At 57.1% G+C, this 21394-nt stretch overlaps 1 protein-coding gene across 2 annotated transcripts; it reads right to left on the bottom strand.

The window, feature by feature from the left end:
- Nucleotides 1–1177: 1177 nt before the first annotated feature.
- Nucleotides 1178–16006, bottom strand: TMEM161A (transmembrane protein 161A). 2 transcript variants are annotated; one of them, XM_048830994.2, is made up of 12 exons: nt 15740–16006; nt 13751–13854; nt 13333–13413; nt 12319–12416; nt 11764–11920; nt 8868–9019; nt 6663–6723; nt 5821–5964; nt 5148–5261; nt 4417–4591; nt 3719–3815; nt 1178–3013 (listed from the first exon to the last, which is right to left on the bottom strand). In XM_048830994.2, exons 1-12 carry the CDS (start codon nt 15989–15991, stop codon nt 2742–2744), a joined length of 1707 nt encoding a protein of 568 aa, XP_048686951.2. In that variant the 5' UTR covers nt 15992–16006; the 3' UTR covers nt 1178–2741. The 2 variants fall into 2 exon arrangements, with proteins under 2 accessions (XP_048686951.2, XP_048686952.2); XM_048830995.2 differs by lacking the exons at nt 8868–9019; nt 11764–11920.
- Nucleotides 16007–21394: the final 5388 nt, after the last annotated feature.

Genomic DNA, 21394 nt, shown 5'->3' with positions numbered 1-21394 from the left:
CTCAGCAGGAACAGGGCTGAAAGGCCGAGCCCCAGCAGAGACGCCCCAGCTCTTGAACTTCTGAAGAGCGTTGTATGTGGCTCACCCCTGTTCTAAGGCCTAATTTTGAATCCTTTAACCGTGGTGATGGTTCTTCTCCTGAGGGGAGAATTATGGGTCAAAGTGGGGGACTTCTGTGCACAAGGGGCAATTAGTGCTGAGGGGTGGATTCGGCCGCTGGCCTATTGGCTCCCTTCACCAGCAATTCCAACCCCAAGTGAAGAACTGATCCCAACTGCTGCTCCCCTCGGCTGAGCTTGGGGAATGGGGCCCTGCGTGAGCTGGGACGGACCTGGGGGATGTTCCTATATTGGCATCTTGTGCTTTTTTATTTACAAATAATTCTGCAGCAGGGGCTGGGCGGGTTTCTGTGTTTGTGGCCTGATTACAGTGCCTGGGAATTCTCTCCCCCCTTTCCAGGCTAGTCTATCAGTCGTTGTCCCAGCCCCGAGCTCACAGCTGGGCAGAGCTCCGGGGAGAGACTGTCTGCGTGTTTGAACGCAGCACAACCCAGGGCCCTAGCAACTGCCCTCCTGCTGCAAGGACTTAACTTCTGCCATGCTGCCCCACCACCATTGTGGGGAAGGAATTTCCCCCAACATAGTGCAGTCTGCAGAGGGAGCCCATCCCCGATCGCAAGGAGCCCAGCTGCCTGGCATCTCTGGGGTTCCCCCCCACACACACTTTGGGGCACCAGCCCCCCCCCCCAAGCCTCAGGCCCCATGCATCAGGGACAAGATGTTGCAAAAAGCTCCCCACCCACCCTCCGAAATGTTCGGCCCAGCTGTGAGCCTGGCTCACTCCTGCCAGGGCAGCTCTAGTCTCCATCTCCCCCCACCCCCCACTGGAGGGCCTACAGTCCCTGCCCCCCCCCCCCCCCCCCAGGGGCTGAGCTGCTGCTTGGATGGGTCATGTTCCTGCCTTAGCTTAAGTTGCTGCAAGAGCTTTGATCCCCAGGCTTGTCCTAGGGTCCTTCTAGAGGCAGTGCCCTCCCTGCCCACATTACTCAAATGCAGCCACCTCTGGAGTGGAACACAGCAGATGCTTTAACAGCACACAGCAACACTGTGGCATGCATTTGGATGGTGACTTGAAGAATCCTCTGTCCTGCTACAACTGCAGGAATCTGACCAGCAAGTGGCTTACCAGTTCTATGTGTTTATTCATAAAATATCCTTGTACCTGGTTGCATTTATTCTAGAAGTCAGAATTAATAAGGCCACTGGGCTGAGTAATTTTACACAGAGGAGGGGGATGATTTCCTGAGGAGAAATTAAATCAAATGCAGGCCCCAGAAACCCCACGCAAAACACCCCTTCAGCCAGTCTTAGGGGGAATCACTCTTTATGACCCCAGAAAAGCTCCCTGGGGGAGCGGGTGCCTCTGCCCTGGTAGAACCCGAGTTCTGGAAGAACAAAGCTACCAGAAAAGAGCTAGTTCTAATAAATCATCCCGTGCTTTCCCACCTGCACCCGCACAGTGCCCTGCAGGCCATGAGCCCCCAGCACAGGGCAGGCTGGTGCGAGCCTGGCAAGGCACAAGGGAAAGGCTGCAAGTTCCCCGCTGGGATGGGGTTTGCTCTGGGGTCCTGCTGGCAAGAGATGAAAGGGCCCAGTCCCTAGAGCAGCAGGACCCCAAGTGCCAGGATCTGGGTTGCGCCTTCCCCACGGGCCAAGGGAAGGATGCTCTCGAGAGCCATCGCTGTGTCTGCCAGGGGGGAGGCTGCCCTTGGGATTTCCATTCCGTCTTGTAGGCGTGGCTATGAGCCAGTGTCCTCCCCCCCTTTCCCAGCCTCAGCGTCACCCCACCCCCAAGCTCCCTGCAGCACCAAGCGCCAGAGCTCTGCTGCAGCCGGGAACCTGGGGCCAAGCTCATTTGACTTGCAGGCCTAGTCCCCCTTTCGCCATTGCCCTGCGGGGCCATTTACAGCCGTACAGAGCATGCCCAGCCATCAGAGCAGAATAGGAGCACCCCACACTGGTATCAGCGACTGCAGGGCCCCCGGAGACCCCAGCCCTCCAACACCGGCCAGGGCCCCCGGAGACCCCAGCCCTCCAGGTCTCTGGCTCCCCGCTGAACCATCTCATGTTACCCACCAGCAGGCTCCTCCCTGGGTGGGAGGTGGGGAGGAGGCTGAGGCTGGATCAGGAACCACTGGCTGAGAGGGTCCCTGAGCTCTCAGGGGATGCCGGCCACGCACAAGAAGCTGGGTAGGTGAGACAGCCTCCACCGTGGAGTGGGGAGGGGAGCGGCTCGGCCAAAGCAAGCTGGGGAGATTGCCTAGAAGATGCTGTCCCCAGGCCGGCAGTGCGTGGGGCCCCTCCCTTGGCCCCTGCTCCACACCTCCCAACCCGCTCCAATGCAGGCTGAGAAGATGCTGATGAGCCGCTGCCCCCAGCGAGTTACTCCTGCCCCTTCGGCGGGCAGAGACAACCAGGCAGCGGCCTCAGCCTGGCAGGTGTGGCCCAGCCGGGAGGCCGGTTCCGTCTCTACACACAGCGGGGGCAGCTGGCGTCCCCCAGCTCGGGCAGGGGAGGAGATGGGCCAAGGGCAGCTCTGCGCCATCACCCAGGTGGACGCAGGGCAGAAAGCCATCAGGTGGGAACTCATCCCAGCCCCAGCACATGGCTTGTAGCCCACAGGGTCCTTTCCACGCAGGGGCCTGCAGGTCCTGGGGCCCGTTGGCCCTGCTACAGCTGTGGTTAGGAGGCTGCCAGGTACTGGTGGAAGTAGAGGCCAAAGAGGCTGGTGATCACTTGGCAAAGGGCCACCCACCAGGTCAGAAAGGCGAAGAGTCCGCGGTAGAAAAGCGGGGTGAGGATGGCGCCCAGCACACCCGTGATCTGCGCCACTGTGGCCTGCATGTCCTCTCCTCCCTCCTCCTCAGCTGAGGGAGCAGTGGGCTGGGCCGGTGCAATGCCCACCACTGGGGAGACGGGTGGGGGTTCGGGGAACAGGCCCCATGAGTAGTCGCCTGTAAGGCAGAGGGGACAAGAGGGACTGGTGAGCGTGGGGGGGAGCCACCCCTGGCAGGGGCAGAGTGCACCCCTCTAGTCCCAGCTAGCCCTGCAGGGACAGGTCCCTCCAGCTCCTCCCTGCAGCACCTGTCCTGTCACCCAGCTGTTGGGGCGTTTCCCGGCTCTGCTCAGCCCACTGGAAACGGTGACTCAGGGCCTGGGGAGGCATGCCCCAGTTTACAAACGGGCAAGGGACTGCCCCCCAGGCTGGCTCAGACCAGGGCCAGCACCAGCCACTGCAGGGGGAGGTGCATGACCTCTGCTAATGTGGGACAATCTGCTCTCCCAACCCCCGCAGCAGGACTTTGAACCTTCCTTCCAAGCTGGGTGTTTAGGGCCAGGGCACCCTTCCCCTGCCAGCCAGCCCCAGGTACAGGGACCCCAGTTCAGTCTGGGCCCTGGACACCTGCCCATCAGGTGGTGGCCTGAGACCCAACAAACTCATTTCACACGGGGCCCCTCAGCTGCAGTGGAGAGGTAACCAGGAAGAGCAGCTGGAGGCAAACACAGCTCCGGTGACATGCTCCAAATCGCAGCCACGATCCTGATCCCTCAAGCAAGGCTCTGAAAGCCTCTCTGCCCCCACTCCTGGGGTGGCAAGTTGCAAAGGGCAACTCATCCCCTGGCCTGAGCCCGTCACCCCGGCCCAGCCGGCTCCCTACCCAGCGATTTGAGAAGCAGCGTGCAGTGCAGCGTGAGGATGATGGGGCCCAGGTACTGCAAGCTGACCACAGTGACGTAGCAGTAAATCCTCGTGACCTGGAAACGAGAGGGAATCAGCACAGAAGGGACGTGAGCAATGCAGGGCAGCACCAGACTGTGACTCCGGACGGTGACTCCGGACACCTGAGGCTCTACAAGCCTGGGCAAATCACTGCCCCTCTCGGTGCCTCTCCCATTGGCACCCAGTCCTGCCCATGCAGGGCAGGGACTGTCTCCCGGTGCTGGGCCTGGCAGGATGAGGCCCGCGGGGTGCTACTGTCAAACCCATACTAGAGGAGAGAGTCAGGAAGGAAAGACACTGAGAGGGAAGGGGCTGGGAAAGGAAACTTTGCCCAGCTGCTCTCTGCCCAAGGCCAGTGCTGTCTAGATTCTCGAGCGCGTTGCCCGAGCACCCGTCTTGGACCTGGTGCTTACAGGGGGGACAGTTCTAGCTACAGCCAGGAGGGGGGAATCTCCCTGGAGCTGAGGGGCGCTTGGACCCAAGTCCCTATGGCCAGCTGAATGGAGCTGGTTCACAAGCCTCCGAGGAGGCGGGAGAGTGACTGGCTGCAGATTCTGGGCTGTTTGCACAGCAAGGGGCCTGAATCTGCTTTTTGCCCCAGCTGCCTGAGTTACTCTCTGCCCCGCGGGTGCCTACCCGGCGCTGGATCTCCAGGGCGGTGATGCGCCCAGCTTCCCTCTTCATCTGCTCCACCCAGCGCTCCGCCAGCTGGAGGTAGGCCTGCAGGTGGTGGCGCGTCATGGCCAGGCGCAGCAGGCAGAGGGCGACAATGGTCCAGAGGCGCGTGGAGTTGTAGGCAGCGTCCGACATGCTGGGGCAAGAGGACAGGAGGCCGTTAGCGTGAAGGGGGCAGAATTCACCTTCACAGGGCACAGCTTGGCCCGTGCCTGAACTGTACAGCAAGGGACACATTAGAAACAGCAGGGGCTGATGGGAGTTTAGCCAGCACTGCCAGACAAGTCGGGGAGGTTACCGACAGCAGAACAGAGACGGAGAGCCAGGACTCCTGGGCTCTGTTCCCAGCTCCGGGAGGACAGTGGGGTCTAGCAGTTAGAGGCAGGAGGCACCTGGGTGCCAGGACTCCTGGGTTCTATTTCTTGGCTCTACCAACCACTGACCTGTTGCGTGACCTTGGTGGAAAGTCCCTTCCCCTCACTAGCGAGGTTGATGTCACTGACCTCACAGGGGATGGCGAGTCTGATCTAATAAAGCACCGGCAGACACTGCGATGGCCGAGGGTAGCGCAGGGTACAGAACGGTTCTTTATCAAAGGCTGGACCCGTGTCAGCACCTGGTGGAAGGGGAGGGGAACAGACTTGGATACCCCCTCCCCCTTGCCTGCCTGCTGACTGCAGTGTCGCACTCACATCTGGACTGTTTGCTTCCCCATGGGTGCATGAAGCAACAAGTCTCGGGAAATGGGCTTGATCCACATCACCACCGTGACCAGGGGTGCCAAGAAACTCGCATGGAGCAGGATCCTGCCGGGGGGAGGATAAAGAACTGGAGTCAGAGCCTGTCAGAGCCCAGCTTTCCCCCACCTCCGCCCCAGGGCGGCACCCTGAACCACAGGCTCCTGTCGACATTCACCTGAAGGCACCACCAGCCATCCCCCTCCAGCAAGGGCCATGCAAAGCTCACCAGGAAAAGCAACACCCTCCAGGTATCTCAGGGGAGGGTTTTTTAGAGGGACAGAACCAGGTAACCTGGCCCCTGCCCTGCCCCCAGCATACAGTCAGCACCTCCACAGACCGGCCAAACTTATCAGAGGTCCATTTCCTGGCAGAGCTCCTCCCTCTACACTCCCCCAAGTGTCTGAATGATACCCCTGCTTTACATCTGCAAAGCACCTCCCATGCCACGGGGCTTGTGCGTGGCTCACATTGCTGCCATGCTGCCACCTCTGGGGTGGGGCAGTATCCAGGGGAACAGAGCTCCCCACCGGCTGTCAGACAGCAGCCAGGGGTGGCGGCCTTGTGTCCGTCTCGCAGCTCACCCATAACTCTGGCTGCTTCACAGACAAGCGGGAGGTTACTCAACTGGGTCATTGGCCTGTCTGCAGCCATCTTCAGAGCGTCCAGGTGAGTCTGTGCCAGCCGCAGTCCCGGGAACGTCAGACACGCGCCAATGAAGGAACAAAGGGCCACCAGCCCCAGCTTGAAGGTCAGTTTGGTGATGGGAACTCTGCAAACATGGAGCAAGGGGTCATCGAGGGTCAGATAAGGCTACAACATGCTAATGGATAGAATTCAGCCTGCAGCAGGGTTAGCACAAGGACCGGGAAGGCTCTGCCTCAGGGACCAGCAGAGGAGAAAACACACAGACCTTGTGCCCTTTTTATGCTTCTATCTGATGGATAAAAAAAGGCCTGGAAAGATTCTCTCCACAATGCTAGCCTTAAGAGAATCTTTCCAGGCCTTTTTCACCCTGGTTTTCCCCAGAAGAGGATGGGTGGCTGGGGAACTATGACATCACAGAAGAGAAATCTGATGGGTAAGGTTTTTTTAATTCAGTCTTTGTTTCTGGTCTGGTTAGTTAACATTCATTTAACGCCAATGTCCAAAACACTCTTAGGAGAAAAATATTCTTTGTTAAAGATTCAAGCCCTCCCATATCTTCTGTTAAAGGCAGTTTACATCTCTGAGACCTCCAAGAAATCGTCCAGCAAAATTCCTGATATTTCTAAGGTTAAAAAACAAGCAACAAAAAACCCCCATGAAAATAAAAATAATTCCCCCATGGAACTGAAATACAACCACCTTACAGAAGGCTGCTGAACTGGTGACACAAAGAGCTGGTGACCGGATCAGCTGCAAAGACTCAAAAAGCTCAACCCTCCCCCATCCCACGTGCTTTTCTATTATCTGCTCCGCCAGACTTACGTCCATTCCCATCCTCGCTGCTTTAAGAAAATCTCCAGGTTATCATTGACATTGGCAAGCCCTGCAGAAAACAGAGACGTGGGTGAGTAGGAGAGATTGTGTTGGAAGGGAAGAGGCGGCAAGTGATGGGGAAAGTAACGGTGTAGCTTTACTCCAATCGCTACAGCAGGTTCCTAAGAGTAAATCACTAAGGGTGAAATGGTCAAAAGCACCTAAGGGCTCATCAACATGGGAAAGTTATACCAGTATAAGATAGGGTGTGAATTTAAACCCCTGCAGTAACACCAGTATATAATCCCCTGTGCGGACACCCTGAATCCAGTAAAGGGGCCTTTTTAAAGTTTAGCTTATGCTGTTTTGGAAGTGGTTTAAACGGCTTTGGTGTCCTTTAAGAGAGCCAGCGTACGAATGAACTATTCCAGCAAAGCGCTGCTCATGTGGATGCAGCCGTACTGGCAAAGCTCCGCTTCGTCCCGACTTGCCCAAACCACCCCCCGGAGCACAGCGTTACACCGGTACAAGTGCCGCTATGCCCGAGTGCGCTGGGCCCACCCTGGGAGTGCTTTGATTCAGCAGAGCGCTTCCCGACATGTGTGACTCTGGGCCTTAAAGTGACGCACATGCACAAGTGCCGGCGAGATCCCTCAGAGTGCAAGGAGCTGGCTCGGATAAATATTTATTTATTTGTCTGTTTAAGGGGTTGTAACGAGTTGGGTCCCTTTAAGAGGGCCAGTGGGGAATCAGAACCACAAAACCCACAGACTGAAAGCAAGCGCATCCCACCCTCCAGCCCCCTAAACGGCTCATCTGGAGAGGGGTTTTGGAGTCAGTTTTCTGCACAGCACCAGTTAATTGGGCCGAGAGATCCTGATCCCTTGTCACTTCCCCCGATGTAAATCAGGAGTAACCCCATTGCTGTCAGGAGACATCCCCGGCGATAAGCGAGAGCAGAATCAAGCCGTCTCCTGCGAGCAGTTGCTGGCTCCCAGGAACCACACACCAGTCAGACAGCCCTTCCTAGGCTCCTTTGCCATCCCAGCAACGCGGCTGGCCAAGGGTGACAAAAGCCAGCAGTAAAAGTAATTATCCAGCACGTAACTAGACAAGAGCAGGGGGGGATTCAGAGCCCACAGTGGTACATCACTTCCCATGACCTCATTGCAAAGACTGGGGGGTGGGGTGGTCCTTTGGCAGGCTGCTCACAGCTGGGTCCAGAGCCATGCCCAGGGCAGGCCTGTGCGCTGTTCAGCAATCGGAAAAGGGATGGCCAGTATGCACCCAGTCCAGTCTCCTGCAGTGGCTAGTACCAGTTGCTTCAGAGGAAGGCACAGGAAACCCAGCAGTTTTGGGATAACCTGTCTCCAGGGAATGTTCCTTCCTGACCCCTGCTACTTAGCGTTGGCTCATGCCCTGGAGCTTGGGGATTTTTAGCCCTTCTCAACCCCTTGGGGTTTTTTAACCCTTACTGCTATAACATTACATAGTCTTGTCCTCCACATTCATCTTTTTGCACAAAATCCCACTGAGCTCTTGGCCTCAGCGCTGTTTTACAGCAGCGAGTTCCACCAGATAATTGTGTATTGCACGGGAAAGCACTTCCCTTTTATCCATTTAAAGTGGCTACCTGAGCTGCATCACGGTGCTAGGGGCATTAGGGTGGGGTTAGCTGACTGAGTTAAGGGTTAACCTGCACCGACGCCAGGAGAGAGATTGGGGTTAGCCAGAATGGGTTGGCTCATCCCAAACCAACTTCAGCCGCTTTTCTTAGTCTAGACAACCCGGCTGCGACAAACAGGGGTCTAACAGTTTAACGTGCATGGGGACAGGTTTATATTACGATGGCCAAACAGGGCAGATTTCCTGCCACACACTCGCATCTACCATAGACTGGGATCATTCACAGAACAGTGCTATGCACGACCCACCCCCCAGTACATCTGAACACATGGAGGTAACAGGGGCCCCCATCCCACAATCGGATCCAGAAGCACAGACCCGCAGGAGCACGCTAGCATGGTCACTGCATGCAGACGCATCCCCCTGCCACAACCACATTTGCAGACGGTTCCAACCACAACTGTTAAGCCCGTGGGCAGCCCGGCTCATCCCTACTAAGGGATCTGCCATAGTGGCGCCCAAATCCACCTTTCCGCCCAATCCTCAGCTCCCTCCCTGAACCTGGCACCAGCCCCACCGCTCGCTGACCCGCGTCGAGGCCAAACTCCAAGTAGTCCTCCCGCACGACCAGCACCACCATGGCAATGAGGAGGAAGAAGAAGGCGAAGGTGAGGCAGACGGAGCGCTCGCCCCCCTCCTCGGAGCGGAAGTAGTGGTGCATCACCATGAAGAAGACCTTGCTGCAGGCGCCGGGGGGTTGGTGTTAAAGAAACCAGCTGGGCTTGGCCTTTACATTGCCCCCCGTGCCCCCAAATGCTCACTGAACAGACTTCTCACACCAGGGGACCCACTTGGTGGCTAAAGAGAGTTCTCCCCCTTCGGACGGCTCCTGCCTGCTGGCCCAGGACGAGGCCAACTTGCTGGGCCTCGATGTAACTCCTCATGGAGAAACGTCTCCCTCTCATGTGTGGGCACTGCCGTGGGCATGGTTGGAGGCCTTGGCAGAGATGCCAAAGGCTGGGTGGGCCACGGAGAGCAAGCTGCCCTCTCGGGCCTGACAGTGAGCCCCCCCCAACAGGGACGAGGAGCAGTGCTCAGGTGTGGGGGGACGTGTGTATCTGAGCCTCAGGGAACATGGAGCCGGCCCCTTTCACCGGGGAATACAAACCAGTATAAAACCAAACACACGCCTCTGTCTAGTCACCGTCTGAGGGCTGGGAGAGACCCCGGGCTGCAGCTGTCAGGAAGGCCCTTGTAGTCATTGTGATGAGAGACCAGCTGCGTCACTCACTCCGTGTGCAGCCTTGGGCAAGGCACTTAACCAACCTGGGCCTCAGTTCTCATCTGTAAGGCAGGGAGGTGAAGCCCCCACCCCCTTGGTCTACCTATGGGGCAGGGGCTGTCTCTTAGCACAGGCCTAGGGAGCAGCTGGCACAATGGGCCTCCAATCTCGTTTGGGGGGTTGGGGGGGCGGCTCCTGTAACAACTCCTCACTGGGGTCCTTGCATGTGGGGGAAAACACAATCAAAGCAACAGGTGGCCCAGCCCGGGGAGGTTTTGTCACCCTGTCTTACACACTGGAGCCTGATCCCAGGGCTCACTCTCTGTCACGCTGGCAGGCTCTCAGAAGCACAGCCCGGCACCCCCAGCCCAGCCCCTGCTAGCTATGAGGGACAGGGCGAGCCCAAAGGGGATTCTCCCCTCTCCATTTGGGTGACCACAGCATAGGCAAGGCTGACTTGGCTGCCAGCAGCCCCTCTCAGGTGACTCCGGCAGGGAGGGGTTTAGAGTGCAGCCTCCTGCCAAGGGGAGAATCGGGGTGATCCTTCCCCAGGCCCACCAGCAGCCGGCTCTGCCCACTGGGGTCCCAATAGGGCCCAGAAGCAGCCACACTGGGCGTGGTTCATTTCTGCAGCATCTGTCACATGTTCTGTACCAACCCCCGGCCCTCAGGTCCACATCTCACCCCAGGAACGACTCCTGCCTCAGCCTGTAGGGGAGAAAACTCTGGGTAGGGGGGAAAAGGGGTTCCCCGAACAATCTGGACCTGGGGCGTAATGCTTTGTGCCTACTGCTGAGGTTAAATATGCTGCATTAGGGAGGCTGCCTGGCTGTTGTATCCACCTCTGGCCACATGCTCTGCAGGGAAGAGCTGCCCGCGGGTGAGGCGGCCCGATCTGCTGGCTGCGCACGGTCGATCTACCAGGTGCCGCAGCCCGGGACCAGGCCGGAGAGGGGGAGAAGCGTCTGACTGCACCTGAGGAGAGAAGGCCTAAGGGGTTCACTCAGAGGGACTCATTGGGGTGTCACCTGCTGGCAAGGGGGTGATTATGGGTAATAAAAGGAAACAATTAAGGCCTTTCTTTAGGGTCCCCAAGCCAGGATTTGGTTCCCCACCCCCATTAGCAGCCAGGCCCCAAGGCTCGGGCCGTTTTGCCAATCCCCGGGTGCCCTGTATCAATCAGCTGCAGTGAAAGGGGAGGGACAGGCAGGCTCACGTGGCGCTATGTAGATGTTCACATAAACCACCGGGGAGCGGGCCAGCCGCCCTTTCAATGGGGATAGACAGCCGTCCCTGCTTTACAGCAGCCTGTAAAAGTGTCTGGGAGCCCTTTCATCCATACAGATTGCAGCTGCCACGGCATGAGCACCTCGTAAAGCATGCCCTTCATCAGGCCCCTGCCCGGTTCACGGTGGGGAAGGCTCTCATTACACAGCTTTATAACTTGTCAGGGAGCTGTTTATAAGTCCATAAATTAAGCCATTCGGCCTTAGCTAGGCTTCTAATTGAAGAGGATGGTGGGTTTCTTCCCCCGTTATTTTGCCTGTCACTGGCAGCCTTACAGAGCAGCCGGCACTGCCCTGAGCAGGGGGCGAGATGAACAGGTCAGCTGGATTCAGGCATGACCTGCCCGTGGAGGAGAGGATCTTAGAGCTGATCCAAAGCCATCCAGACAAGAACAGCTCTGGGGGTCCATCATGCAGGGACCCTCTTCCTGTTCTCGGTGTGCACGGCCCTTGGCACAAGGTGGTACTAGCCATGCCTGGGACTCCTAAGTGCTACGGTAAATAAATAACGGGGATTCTACCCCTTGCTCTGGGAGGCTCACCCACAGTCTCTGGCCAGGTACTTACACAGCCCTCGTCACTGCAGGATCTGAGCACATGGGAGTCATTCCTGGATTCAGCCGCCCCGGCAAGGCAGGGGGACGCCTCCCCCTTTTTGCAGCTCAGGAGCCTTGCCTCGCGCAGACCCAGAGCCTTGTCCGAGGTCACGTAGGGAGCCTTCAGCCAAGCCAGGAACTGAACCAGGTGTCTCTTGTATCCTGCCTCCCCATCATACTCCCTGTATCCCTCGCCATCAGGGTCACTTTCCTGGCTCCCAGCCCCGACAGTCCCTCTCCCTCCAGTCCCTGGCACATGGTTAGGGAAGCCTGTTGCCAGCCCCCAAGGCGGAGCAGGCAGGGTAGGAAAGGAAGGATACATGGAGAAGAAGACTGTAAGCAGGCACCACAGAATGCCAATATTCATCTCCTTCCGGGCGTCCACCAGGCAGTAGTAGCCTTCAGTGAAGAGGTAGACGAGGGTGGAGTAGACGGCAAAATCCACAAACCACTGGTACTCCAGGAAATAGCGCAGCACTGGTAACAGGCAGAGATACACGGGGCTGTCACTACCAGCCAGTGTGCAAGAAGCGAGCTCACCCTGCCCACCCACCCCCTGCAGCAAGGTGTGTGGGGGGGGGAGCGGGGGGAGGCAGTGAGGTACACTTCCCTAACTGAACTCTTTGGCCCTCGTAGGGCCACTGGCCTGAACAAGGGCCCTGAGAATCAAGACTCCTGGGTTCTGTAACAGGTTCTGGGAAACGACTGGGGTCCCGTAGGTTAAAGCGGGGGGGGACTTGTGAGTCAGGACTCCTGGGGTCTATTCCCTGGCTCTGCCATAGAAAACTCAGGTCAGTCACGCCCCCCTCCCTATCCCATAAGCCTTCAGCCACTGTGGTGATGGTCACAGACTGACTCTGGTGTGTGGGAATTACCAAGAGCATCCACTGTGGTTATTGGGGTGGTCTCCAAATGCAGGTTGATGTCCTTGGGCACTGACAGGGGTTTATCCTCTGTGACCCCGTTCAGCCTCCTGCAAGAGAGAAACAGGCTCAGAATGGCAGGAACAGAGCACAGCGAGGGTGGACAGCAGCCCATGGAGCTGGAATTCAGGCTCCCTGCCTCCACCGTTGGTTGTATCCAGCTGCTGTCACTTACCTTGGACTTAGCCCTCGTCGGCACATAGATTTGGTTCTGGTAGAACTAGGTCAGTTAGGGCAGTATAGTTATACAGGTACAATGCCTTGTGTAGATGCATTTACCCCAGGATAAAAGCGTCTATCAGTATAACTCAAAGGTTCTCAAACTTCATTGCACCACGACCTCCTTCTGATAACAAAAATTACTACATGACCCTGGGGGGAGGGAGGGGGAGCCTGAGCCCACCCAAACCCTGCTACCCCGGTGGGGACCTGTAACCTGAGCCCTGCCACCCAGAGCTCCCCCTGCCACCCATGCCCTTGGGCTTCAGCTTTGGCCCCAGGCCCCAGCAGTCTAATGCTAGCCCTGGTAACCCCATTAAAACAGGGTCGCGACCCATAGTTTGAGCACCATGGATATAACTTATTCCCCCGCCAGCACACTTATCCAGACACAGCTGCGTCCACACTCACAGTGCATGTTGCACTGCTTCAGCTGGACCAGCGTCGGTAAAGCAACAGAACTTGTGCGTCTAGACAAGGCTTGAGACTGATGGGGGCAGATGCCACCTTTTCGGATGGGTGTGTGTGCATCTTGTGCCACGGGTCCCCGATCGGAGCCTCTGGGTGCTACTGTTATTAAACCCTAGGTCCACCCCCCTGCCCTGACTGCTCACCAAACCATCTCTCTCCACAGATGGGGGCAGGTTGAAGAAGTCAGGCCTGGAAGACAAGAGGCCTAATTTGCACTTCAAACCATCCCATCGTCACCCCCAATAACAAAGCATGGACTGCAGGGGATCCGCTCACCGGTCTCGCTTGGCCTTGGGCTTCTGCTTCCCTGCCAGGGCGTACAACTCCTCCTCCGAAGGGTGCTTGTAGCGATACAGGCTGAAGAGAGGTACAGGAGGGGGTCAACGATGGGACAAAATATAAACAAACAGCTGGGGAGAGTCAGAAATGTCTGATTGGAGAAGTGAAAACCAGCAACACTGCAGGCGACTGGAGAAGGGGCTGCAGGTCAGGGTTGCAGGACGTTGGCAGGGCTGTACAGGGGAGGGTGCTGAGAGTTGGGATGTGGTGCACAGGCAGAGCCGGGTGTGTATGCTGGCGGGAGCTCAAGGCAGGAATAGCAAAGGGGTGGGGATTGAGGGGCAGTGTTTGAAGGAAGAGATGCAAAAGTAGAATGGGGGCAACGATTTGGAGCTGGCTGGAAAACCTCCTGTACCTGCCGTTGCAGAGCAGCCAGCGAGCGAAGGAGCAGTGCGGGGACAACCTCTGCATGATGCTCGCCGTAAGCAGGCTCACTGCCAGCTGCACCCCCAACACAGCCTGGCAAGGAAACGAAGACAATCAGAACCGTGAAGTCAGCAACAGGGCTCCTGCCCATCACAGTGCGTCCTCTGAGCCAGAACACCCCTGCCCAGATTCCCGGGCACACGAACGAGCGTTCAGTGGCTTTTCTGTCCAAGGGATCGTCTGGGTTTTCCAAAGCTATACTCCACATGGCCGGTGCTCTCTGAAACCCAGCTGAGTGCAGAGGGCCTATGCTAGGCGCAACATGGGACTTGGTGCACAGAGGTTTGTGTAGTCCCGTGACCACCCCCTGGTTCCAGTCAGACATGAACTTCTTAGTCCTGGTGCCTCCGGAAGGACTTGTTTAATTCAGAAAGTTGGGGCCCAAGCAGATCCTTCCAGGATTCAAACCTGGCTTTTGACGGGAGCCTGCATGTTTCAAACCCGACGCAGAAAGCACTAAGCGGCAGCACCACGGCACCCAGGACAGCGAGGTCAGGGTGCTGCTGTACCTCTCTTGCGGACAACAGAAAGAAAAAGACCCTCTAACAATCAGCGGGAGACATGAGACACGTCTGCAGACACTCTGCAGCCATTTCACACTGCCCGTAAGGCCTGGAAACCAGATACGGATGCCGCCCCTGCAGCAGCAAAGCCTTCCAAAGCCCCAGAAAGGGCACCAGGCGAAGTCCTATTTATAGGAGCAGGAAGAGCAGCCCAGATACTCAGCATCTTCCTGGGGCCCAGGCCTCCTCCCCCACCAGTGGGTTTCATTCACCAGTGAAGAGCAGCCACTGCTCTGGGGCAGGGAGCTTTTGGGTCTGGTAAAGAGCTGGGGAAGGGCACTGGTGTGTGTGTGTGTGGGTTAGGTTACCAGGGGTGGGGGATGGGAGGGGAGCAGGGGCTTTAGGTTACCCGGGGCAGGGTGTGTGTGTGGGGGGGTCAGGTTATCCGGGGCAGGGTGTGGGGGGCAGTGGGGGGGGAGGGTTAGATTACCTGGGGCAGGGTGTGTGTGGGGGGGTGCAGAGCCAGGGGCAGGTTACCCAAGGCGGGGGGTGACAGGGGGGTTGGGGGAGATTAGGTTACCCAAGGCAGAGGGGGATGGCAGGGGGGTTAGGTTACCCAAGGCAGAGGCGGGTGGCAGAGGGGTTAGGTTATCCAAGGCAGAGGCGGGTGGCAGGGGGACAGGGATTAGGTTACCGGGAGGGGGGAGGGTTAGGTTACCCAAGGCAGACATGCGGGGATTAGGTTACCCAGGGCTGGGGGGAGGGAGGGTTAGGTTACCAGGGGGGCAGGGGGGGTAGATTACCCGGGGCGGGGGGGAGGCGGGGGGTTAGGTTACCAGGGGTTGGGGGGTAGATTACCCGGGGCGGGGGAGGTAGATTAGATTACCAGGGGGCGGGGCGGGGGGTAGGTTATCCAGGACGGGGGGGAGGGTTAGGTTACCCAAGGCAGACGGGCGGGGATTACGTTACCCAGGGCGGGGGGGTAGATTACCCGGGGGGGGGGAGGGCTAGGTTACCAGGGGGCGGGGCGGGGGGGTAGGTTACCCAAGGCAGACGGGCGGGGATTAGGTTATCCGGGGCGGGGGGGGGGGGGGAGGCTAGGTTACCAGGGGGCGGGGCGGGGGGGTAGGTTATCCAGGGCGGGGGGAGGATTAGGTTACCCAAGGCAGACGGGCAGGGATTAGGTTGCCAGGGGGGCGGGGCGGGGGGTAGGTTACCAGTCCCTAAGGTTTCTAACCGGCTGCCTAGGCCCCCGCTACAACGCAGCTGGCGGGCCCCCGCCGACCGCTCTCCTGCGCAGAGGCACGCTCCCGGGCTCTGCCAACCCAGGGCCAGTTTCCAGCGCAGGCCCCCCGCCAGCCCCGCTTCGCCCCTCGCCCCCCGGCCAAGCCAGGGCTGCTCCCAGCTGGACTCACCATGCCGGGGCCGGGGAGCGCGCCCGAGACCAGCCGCCAGCTGCCTGCAGCGAGCCAGCGCACGGAACGCCGCCCTCCCCACAACCAATCACAGGCCGTCCTGCAGGTGACTGCCAGCGGCTCAGCCAATGATAGGGCAGTCCCCGGGAGAAGGGCGGGTCTTGACTCCGGGCACAGAGGTGCTCGGGTCAAGGCGGCCCCGCTCCTCCCCTCCCACCTGGTTCCGGTTCTCAGGGGTCCGGCGCGTTGCATGTCGGGATTTGTAGTTTTTGCCCCCCCTCGTGCGTCACGCTTCTGGAGCCAGTTGGCTTCGGCCGCCTCCAGATGTGTCCTGGGTGGGTGACCCTGCCCCCCACCTGGCTGCCGGCTCTCCAGATGTGCAGTGGGCGGGCGACACTGTAGCAGCTGGCTCCCGCCTCTCCGGAGGGGTCTCTGATGTACGTTGAGTGTGCTTTAGAACTTGGTGACCCTCGTTAAATAATAATTAATAATAATTAATTACAACCCGATGCCGTTAAAAGGCACCGTTCAGCTTGAGGATCCCAAAGCGGCTTGGAAACATCAATGGAGTAACTCTCCCATTCACCCCTGGTGAGACAGGGCTGGGTTATTTATTCTATGATGAATTATTAGTATTCCCATTTCACGAGGGACGGAGAGGTGAAGTGACTGACCTCAGTGTCCCTTACGCCAGCCGCTCCTCAGCACTGACCAGGGATATGAACCACGGGAGGCGCAGAGCCTGGCACGGTAAAGGGGGGGCGGGTGGAGGGAGAGAGGCAAGTTAGCACTCCCACCCGTGTGCATGTTCACGAGGAACGTGAGGAGTTTGGCCGCCCTCGTTTCGCTGCCTGTCAGACTGGTGCTCCCAGCGGCTCTCCCCAGGCGGCCCAGGGATGTTGAGTCTTTCGCTCTTCAGCATTATAAGCCTCTTCAGGGTCATGCTCTAGGGTCAGCCAGGGTAACCTTTCTGGTGGCCAGACTGCATCCGGGTACCCGGCAAGTGCATGGGCAGCAGATCTATCAGCTGAGCCAAAAGGGAAGTCATCTGGGGAAGTCCCAGATGACTGGAAAAAGGCTAATGTAGTGCCAATCTTTAAAGAAGGGAAGAAGGAGGATCCTGGGAACTACAGGCCAGTCAGCCTCACTTCAGTCCCTGGAAAAATCATGGAGCAGGTCCTCAAAGAATCAATCCTGAAGCACTTGCATGAGAGGAAAGTGATCAGGAACAGCCAGCATGGATTCACCAAGGGAAGGTCATGCCTGACTAATCTAATCGCCTTCTATGATGAGATTACTGGATCTGTGGATGAAGGGAAAGCAGTGGATGTATTGTTTCTTGACTTTAGCAAAGTTTTTGACACGGTCTCCCACAGTATTCTTGTCAGCAAGTTAAGGAAGTATGGGCTGGATGAATGCACTACAAGGTGGGTAGAAAGCTGGCTAGATTGTCGGGCTCAACGGGTAGTTATCAATGGCTCCATGTCTAGTTGGCAGCCGGTATCAAGTGGAGTGCCCCAAGGGTCGGTCCTGGGGCCGGTTTTGTTCAATATCTTCATAAATGATCTGGAGGATGGTGTGGATTGCACTCTCAGCAAATTTGCGGATGATACTAAACTGGGAGGAGTGGTAGATACGCTGGAGGGGAGGGATAGGATACAGAAGGACCTAGACAAATTGGAGGATTGGGCCAAAAGAAATCTGATGAGGTTCAATAAGGATAAGTGCAGGGTCCTGCACTTAGGACGGAAGAACCCAATGCACAGCTACAGACTAGGGACCGAATGGCTAGGCAGCAGTTCTGCGGAAAAGGACCTAGGGGTGACAGTGGACGAGAAGCTGGATATGAGTCAGCAGTGTGCCCTTGTTGCCAAGAAGGCCAATGGCATTTTGGGATGTATAAGTAGGGGCATAGCGAGCAGATCAAGGGACGTGATCGTTCCCCTCTATTCGACATTGGTGAGGCCTCATCTGGAGTACTGTGTCCAGTTTTGGGCCCCACACTTCAAGAAGGATGTGGATAAATTGGAGAGAGTCCAGCGAAGGGCAACAAAAATGATTAGGGGTCTGGAACACATGAGTTATGAGGAGAGGCTGAGGGAGCTGGGATTGTTTAGCCTGCAGAAGAGAAGAATGAGGGGGGATTTGATAGCTGCTTTCAACTACCTGAAAGGGGGTTCCAAAGAGGATGGCTCTAGACTGTTCTCAATGGTATCAGATGACAGAACGAGGAGTAATGGTCTCAAGCTGCAGTGGGGGAGGTTTAGATTGGATATTAGGAAAAACTTTTTCACTAAGAGGGTGGTGAAACACTGGAATGCGTTACCTAGGGAGGTGGTAGAATCTCCTTCCTTAGAGGTTTTTAAGGTCAGGCTTGACAAAGCCCTGGCTGGGATGATTTAACTGGGAATTGGTCCTGCTTCGAGCAGGGGGTTGGACTAGATGACCTTCTGGGGTCCCTTCCAACCCTTATATTCTATGATTCTATGATTCTATGGAACTCCTCCAGCCCGAGGCTGAGTTGTTCGCTACTGGGAATCCCGTACGCCTGGCCAGGCTGGCTGCTACTCTGCTTCTAGCATGGAGTCCTCTGCCCTTGGGTTCAGCTGGTAGGAGCTGTGCTGAGCTGGTCTTGCCTGTGGGGTTGCTCCCCCAAGGCTAAGCTTAGGGACTGCTCAGCTGGCAGGTGTGTCTCCAGGTTGAGCTGGTAGATGCTGCAGTGAGTCTGTGTAGCCGGAAGCCCCTCTTCGTCTCTGCAGATTGGACCCTGGGCAGCATGCCTCGAGACGCAGAAACTTTTGCATGCCTCTCTGCCTAATTAACAGTAAAGGGGCTCTGGGCTACTCAGCTGGCCTAGCCTGGAGCAAATCAACCATGAGTTGTGAGAGCTCTGGGCGAAAACCAAAGAGATTCCTTACACTCGAGATGAAATCCCGAAAACGCCTCTCAGCAGCCGTACCAGCCCGCTCTGCTGATGGACTCTGACAGGAGGTTGCTAAACAAAGAGCAGTGGGTGCACAGTGCAGACAAGCGCACACGCACCACCTTGCCACAGACACACCCTGTGCAAACACACAGACACAGCTACACTCCAGCCTCACAGGGCACAAATGGGTGCACACACACCCCCATACGGCACCCACACACTGGGCAGGCAGCACGCATGCGCGCACAGACACACATGGTATTTGCAGGTACTGCTCACACCCCATTGTGTCCCCATCCCTGAGCATCCCAGTATAAACTGGAAGCCACATTTAGGGATCAGAGAAAGGCCAGAGTTCCTGGCCTTCCAGAGAGACAGCAGGATGGTGGCTTGGACTCAGGCCAGGGGGCAGCAGGAGGGATTTAGCAGAATGCTTACAAGCTATGATTCTGCCCATGTGCTTTGGAAATGACCATACTATCCGGGTTCCCCCACCCTCCGTAAAGGACTAGAGAGACTCAGAGACTCATGCCCCCTGTGCCCCTAGATTCCCTTCTCACCCACAAAATGTTACCAAAAATGCTTGAAAGGCAGAGTTAACTGTGCATCTCTGCTCTGGGCGACTGAGGCCGGGCCAGGCTGCAGGGCCAGTCACAGCATCAATCCTGGACCAGGTGAGCAGTGCTGGCTCTTTGGTGTTATGAGTTAGTTTGGTCTCAGTCCAGTTCTAGAGGGCAAGTATCCCTGAACCGAGCTGGAGGCAGAGACTGAACTCCTCTCTCACCTCCCAGCTTGTAGGGGCATCCCTCTGGTTTAGGGGTGAATCAGACTGGCAGGGTAGTGTGTCGGGTGCGGGAGCTTCTGCCTGTGCCATACCCAGAGATGGGCTTGATTCTCCATTGCATTGCATTTTGTGGAATCATTAACACTTGTGCAAAGTGGGCATGAAACACTTGTGGTTTACATCCACTAATGCAAATGACTGCCTAAGGTGCAGGGCAATGGAGAACCAAGTCCAGAAGAATCAAGTCTCTGTGGCTGCCAGGTTGAGCCCTTACCCCGGGACTAACAAAAATATTAACCTCCAAATCAATTAACTGCTTGGGTGGCGGGTGCTGGATTTGCAGCCTGTGGCCCCGACTGTCTGGGGTGCTGCGTTGGAGAGTCCTTTCTCTCTCTGAGCAGGACTCCGGGCCGTTTAATGGGGAGAGGCTGCCATATGTCATTTTTTAAATATGCGAATTTCTGTCATATTTTATGCCTCCTTCCCCCAGCGTTACCTTGAGATGGGAGCGACAGTGCTTCAGAACGGATGGTAACAATCTCACCCGTGCGCTGTGTCCTTTTGCCCAAGTCTTCCTTGTAAGATAAATGGGTTCCCTGCCTGGATTTATCCTTCCATTACCGCCTGACGGCATTTATGTCTCCTAGGAAGAGCATGAAAAGGGTTGTGAGGACGATGGGGTGTGTGAAAGCAGAACAGAGAGCTCCTAGGGCTGCACAGAGGGGCCTCCATTTAGTCAGACTTACCCCAGAACTGGTTCCCTGACCTCCACAGAGGGGCACCTGTGTAAACAGAACTTCTGCAGGGCAAGGGAAAACATTGGCGTTTACAATGCCGGACTCCTGGGTTCCATTCAACTAAGGCAGGCGAGTGCAGCTGGAGAGGCGAATGTGACGCTTGGACTCCTGGATTCTATTCCTAGGACCAGGAGAGGAGTGAGGCGAGACACTGTGTTAGAGCGGGGGAGGCTGGGATTCATGTCTCCTGGGTCCTAGTCCCAGCTCTGGGTGGGGAGTGGGGTCCAGTAGTTAGAGCAAGGAAGGCTGAGAATCAGGACTCCTGGGTCCCAGTTTAAAACACTTTGAAAGGGCCTGATTTTCAGAGATGCTGAGCACCTACAGCCCCCCACTTACTTCAGCTGAGACCTTAGTCCTAGAAAGCTTGATTGGTTTGGCTCTGCCGTGTTACCAGGTCTCACGAATTTCGTGCTTTCCCTAAAGCCCCAGCTTTTGGAGTCATGGGGTGAGGGGAGACTCTGGGCTTTCATTAAAAAGAAGGAAGTGTCTCACCTGCCTGGCTGCAGAGGCAGGCTTGCTAACATGACTCCGAACGATCCACATGAAGAACCCCGACATTGTTATTTCCCCTCCAGAATCTTGTGATTTTTAAGCCAATCTCATGATCGTCTTGGGGGCTGGGGCTCCTTGCGTCATCTCGCTACAGCCATTGGGCACGTGGGGGTCCGTCCGGGCTGTTGCTTGTCTGGCCTGTGCCATGAATATTGCCATGGATATGAGTCCCCCTTAGAGGCCGACAAGATGCTCCTTTCCCACTAGGTGTCGCTTCTAACCTTCCCTACCGTGCCTGGGCCAGGGTGGGCAGGGTGCCTATCTCCAGAGTCCTGCAGCCTGCAGGCCGTGAAACTGCCTCCCGGGATGGAACTGCCCGAGGAGTGGATGGGGGTGGGGGGGTCTCCCAGATTATTCCCCAGCTCCATTATTTTATTTTCCTAAATTCCATCTCGACAGATAATGGCCGCTGGGAAATAGCTGTGGATCAGCTGCCCCAGCCCCACGTGGGGGGATGGGTGCTCAAGGAGGAGAGCCCTTTCCCAAGCTGGGAGGGGGTTGGATGGGCAGGCGTCATTTTGTCCTCTCTGCAGTACGGGGGGGCGGGCGGGGGGGGTGTCACTTTATGGTGCACAAGGAGGTGGGGGTGCCCAGTC

Source organism: Caretta caretta, chromosome 25, assembly GCF_965140235.1.
Source record: "Caretta caretta isolate rCarCar2 chromosome 25, rCarCar1.hap1, whole genome shotgun sequence".
Classification (NCBI taxonomy): domain Eukaryota; kingdom Metazoa; phylum Chordata; order Testudines; family Cheloniidae; genus Caretta; species Caretta caretta.
The sequence above is the reverse complement of the archived record's forward strand: the minus strand, read 5'-3'. Positions and strand labels throughout refer to the sequence as shown.

Coding starts and splice junctions, on each gene's coding strand:
- TMEM161A (XM_048830994.2), bottom strand. CDS start 15,991: ATGCAACGCGCCGGACCCCTGAGAACCGGAACCAGGTGGGAGGGGAGG. Junction 5,262..5,820: donor GCAGACAGGCCAATGACCCA/GTTGAGTAACCT, acceptor TCCCCCCGGCAG/GATCCTGCTCCATGCGAGTT. Junction 3,014..3,718: donor GCTGCTTCTCAAATCGCTGG/GTAGGGAGCCGG, acceptor TCTGCCTTACAG/GCGACTACTCATGGGGCCTG.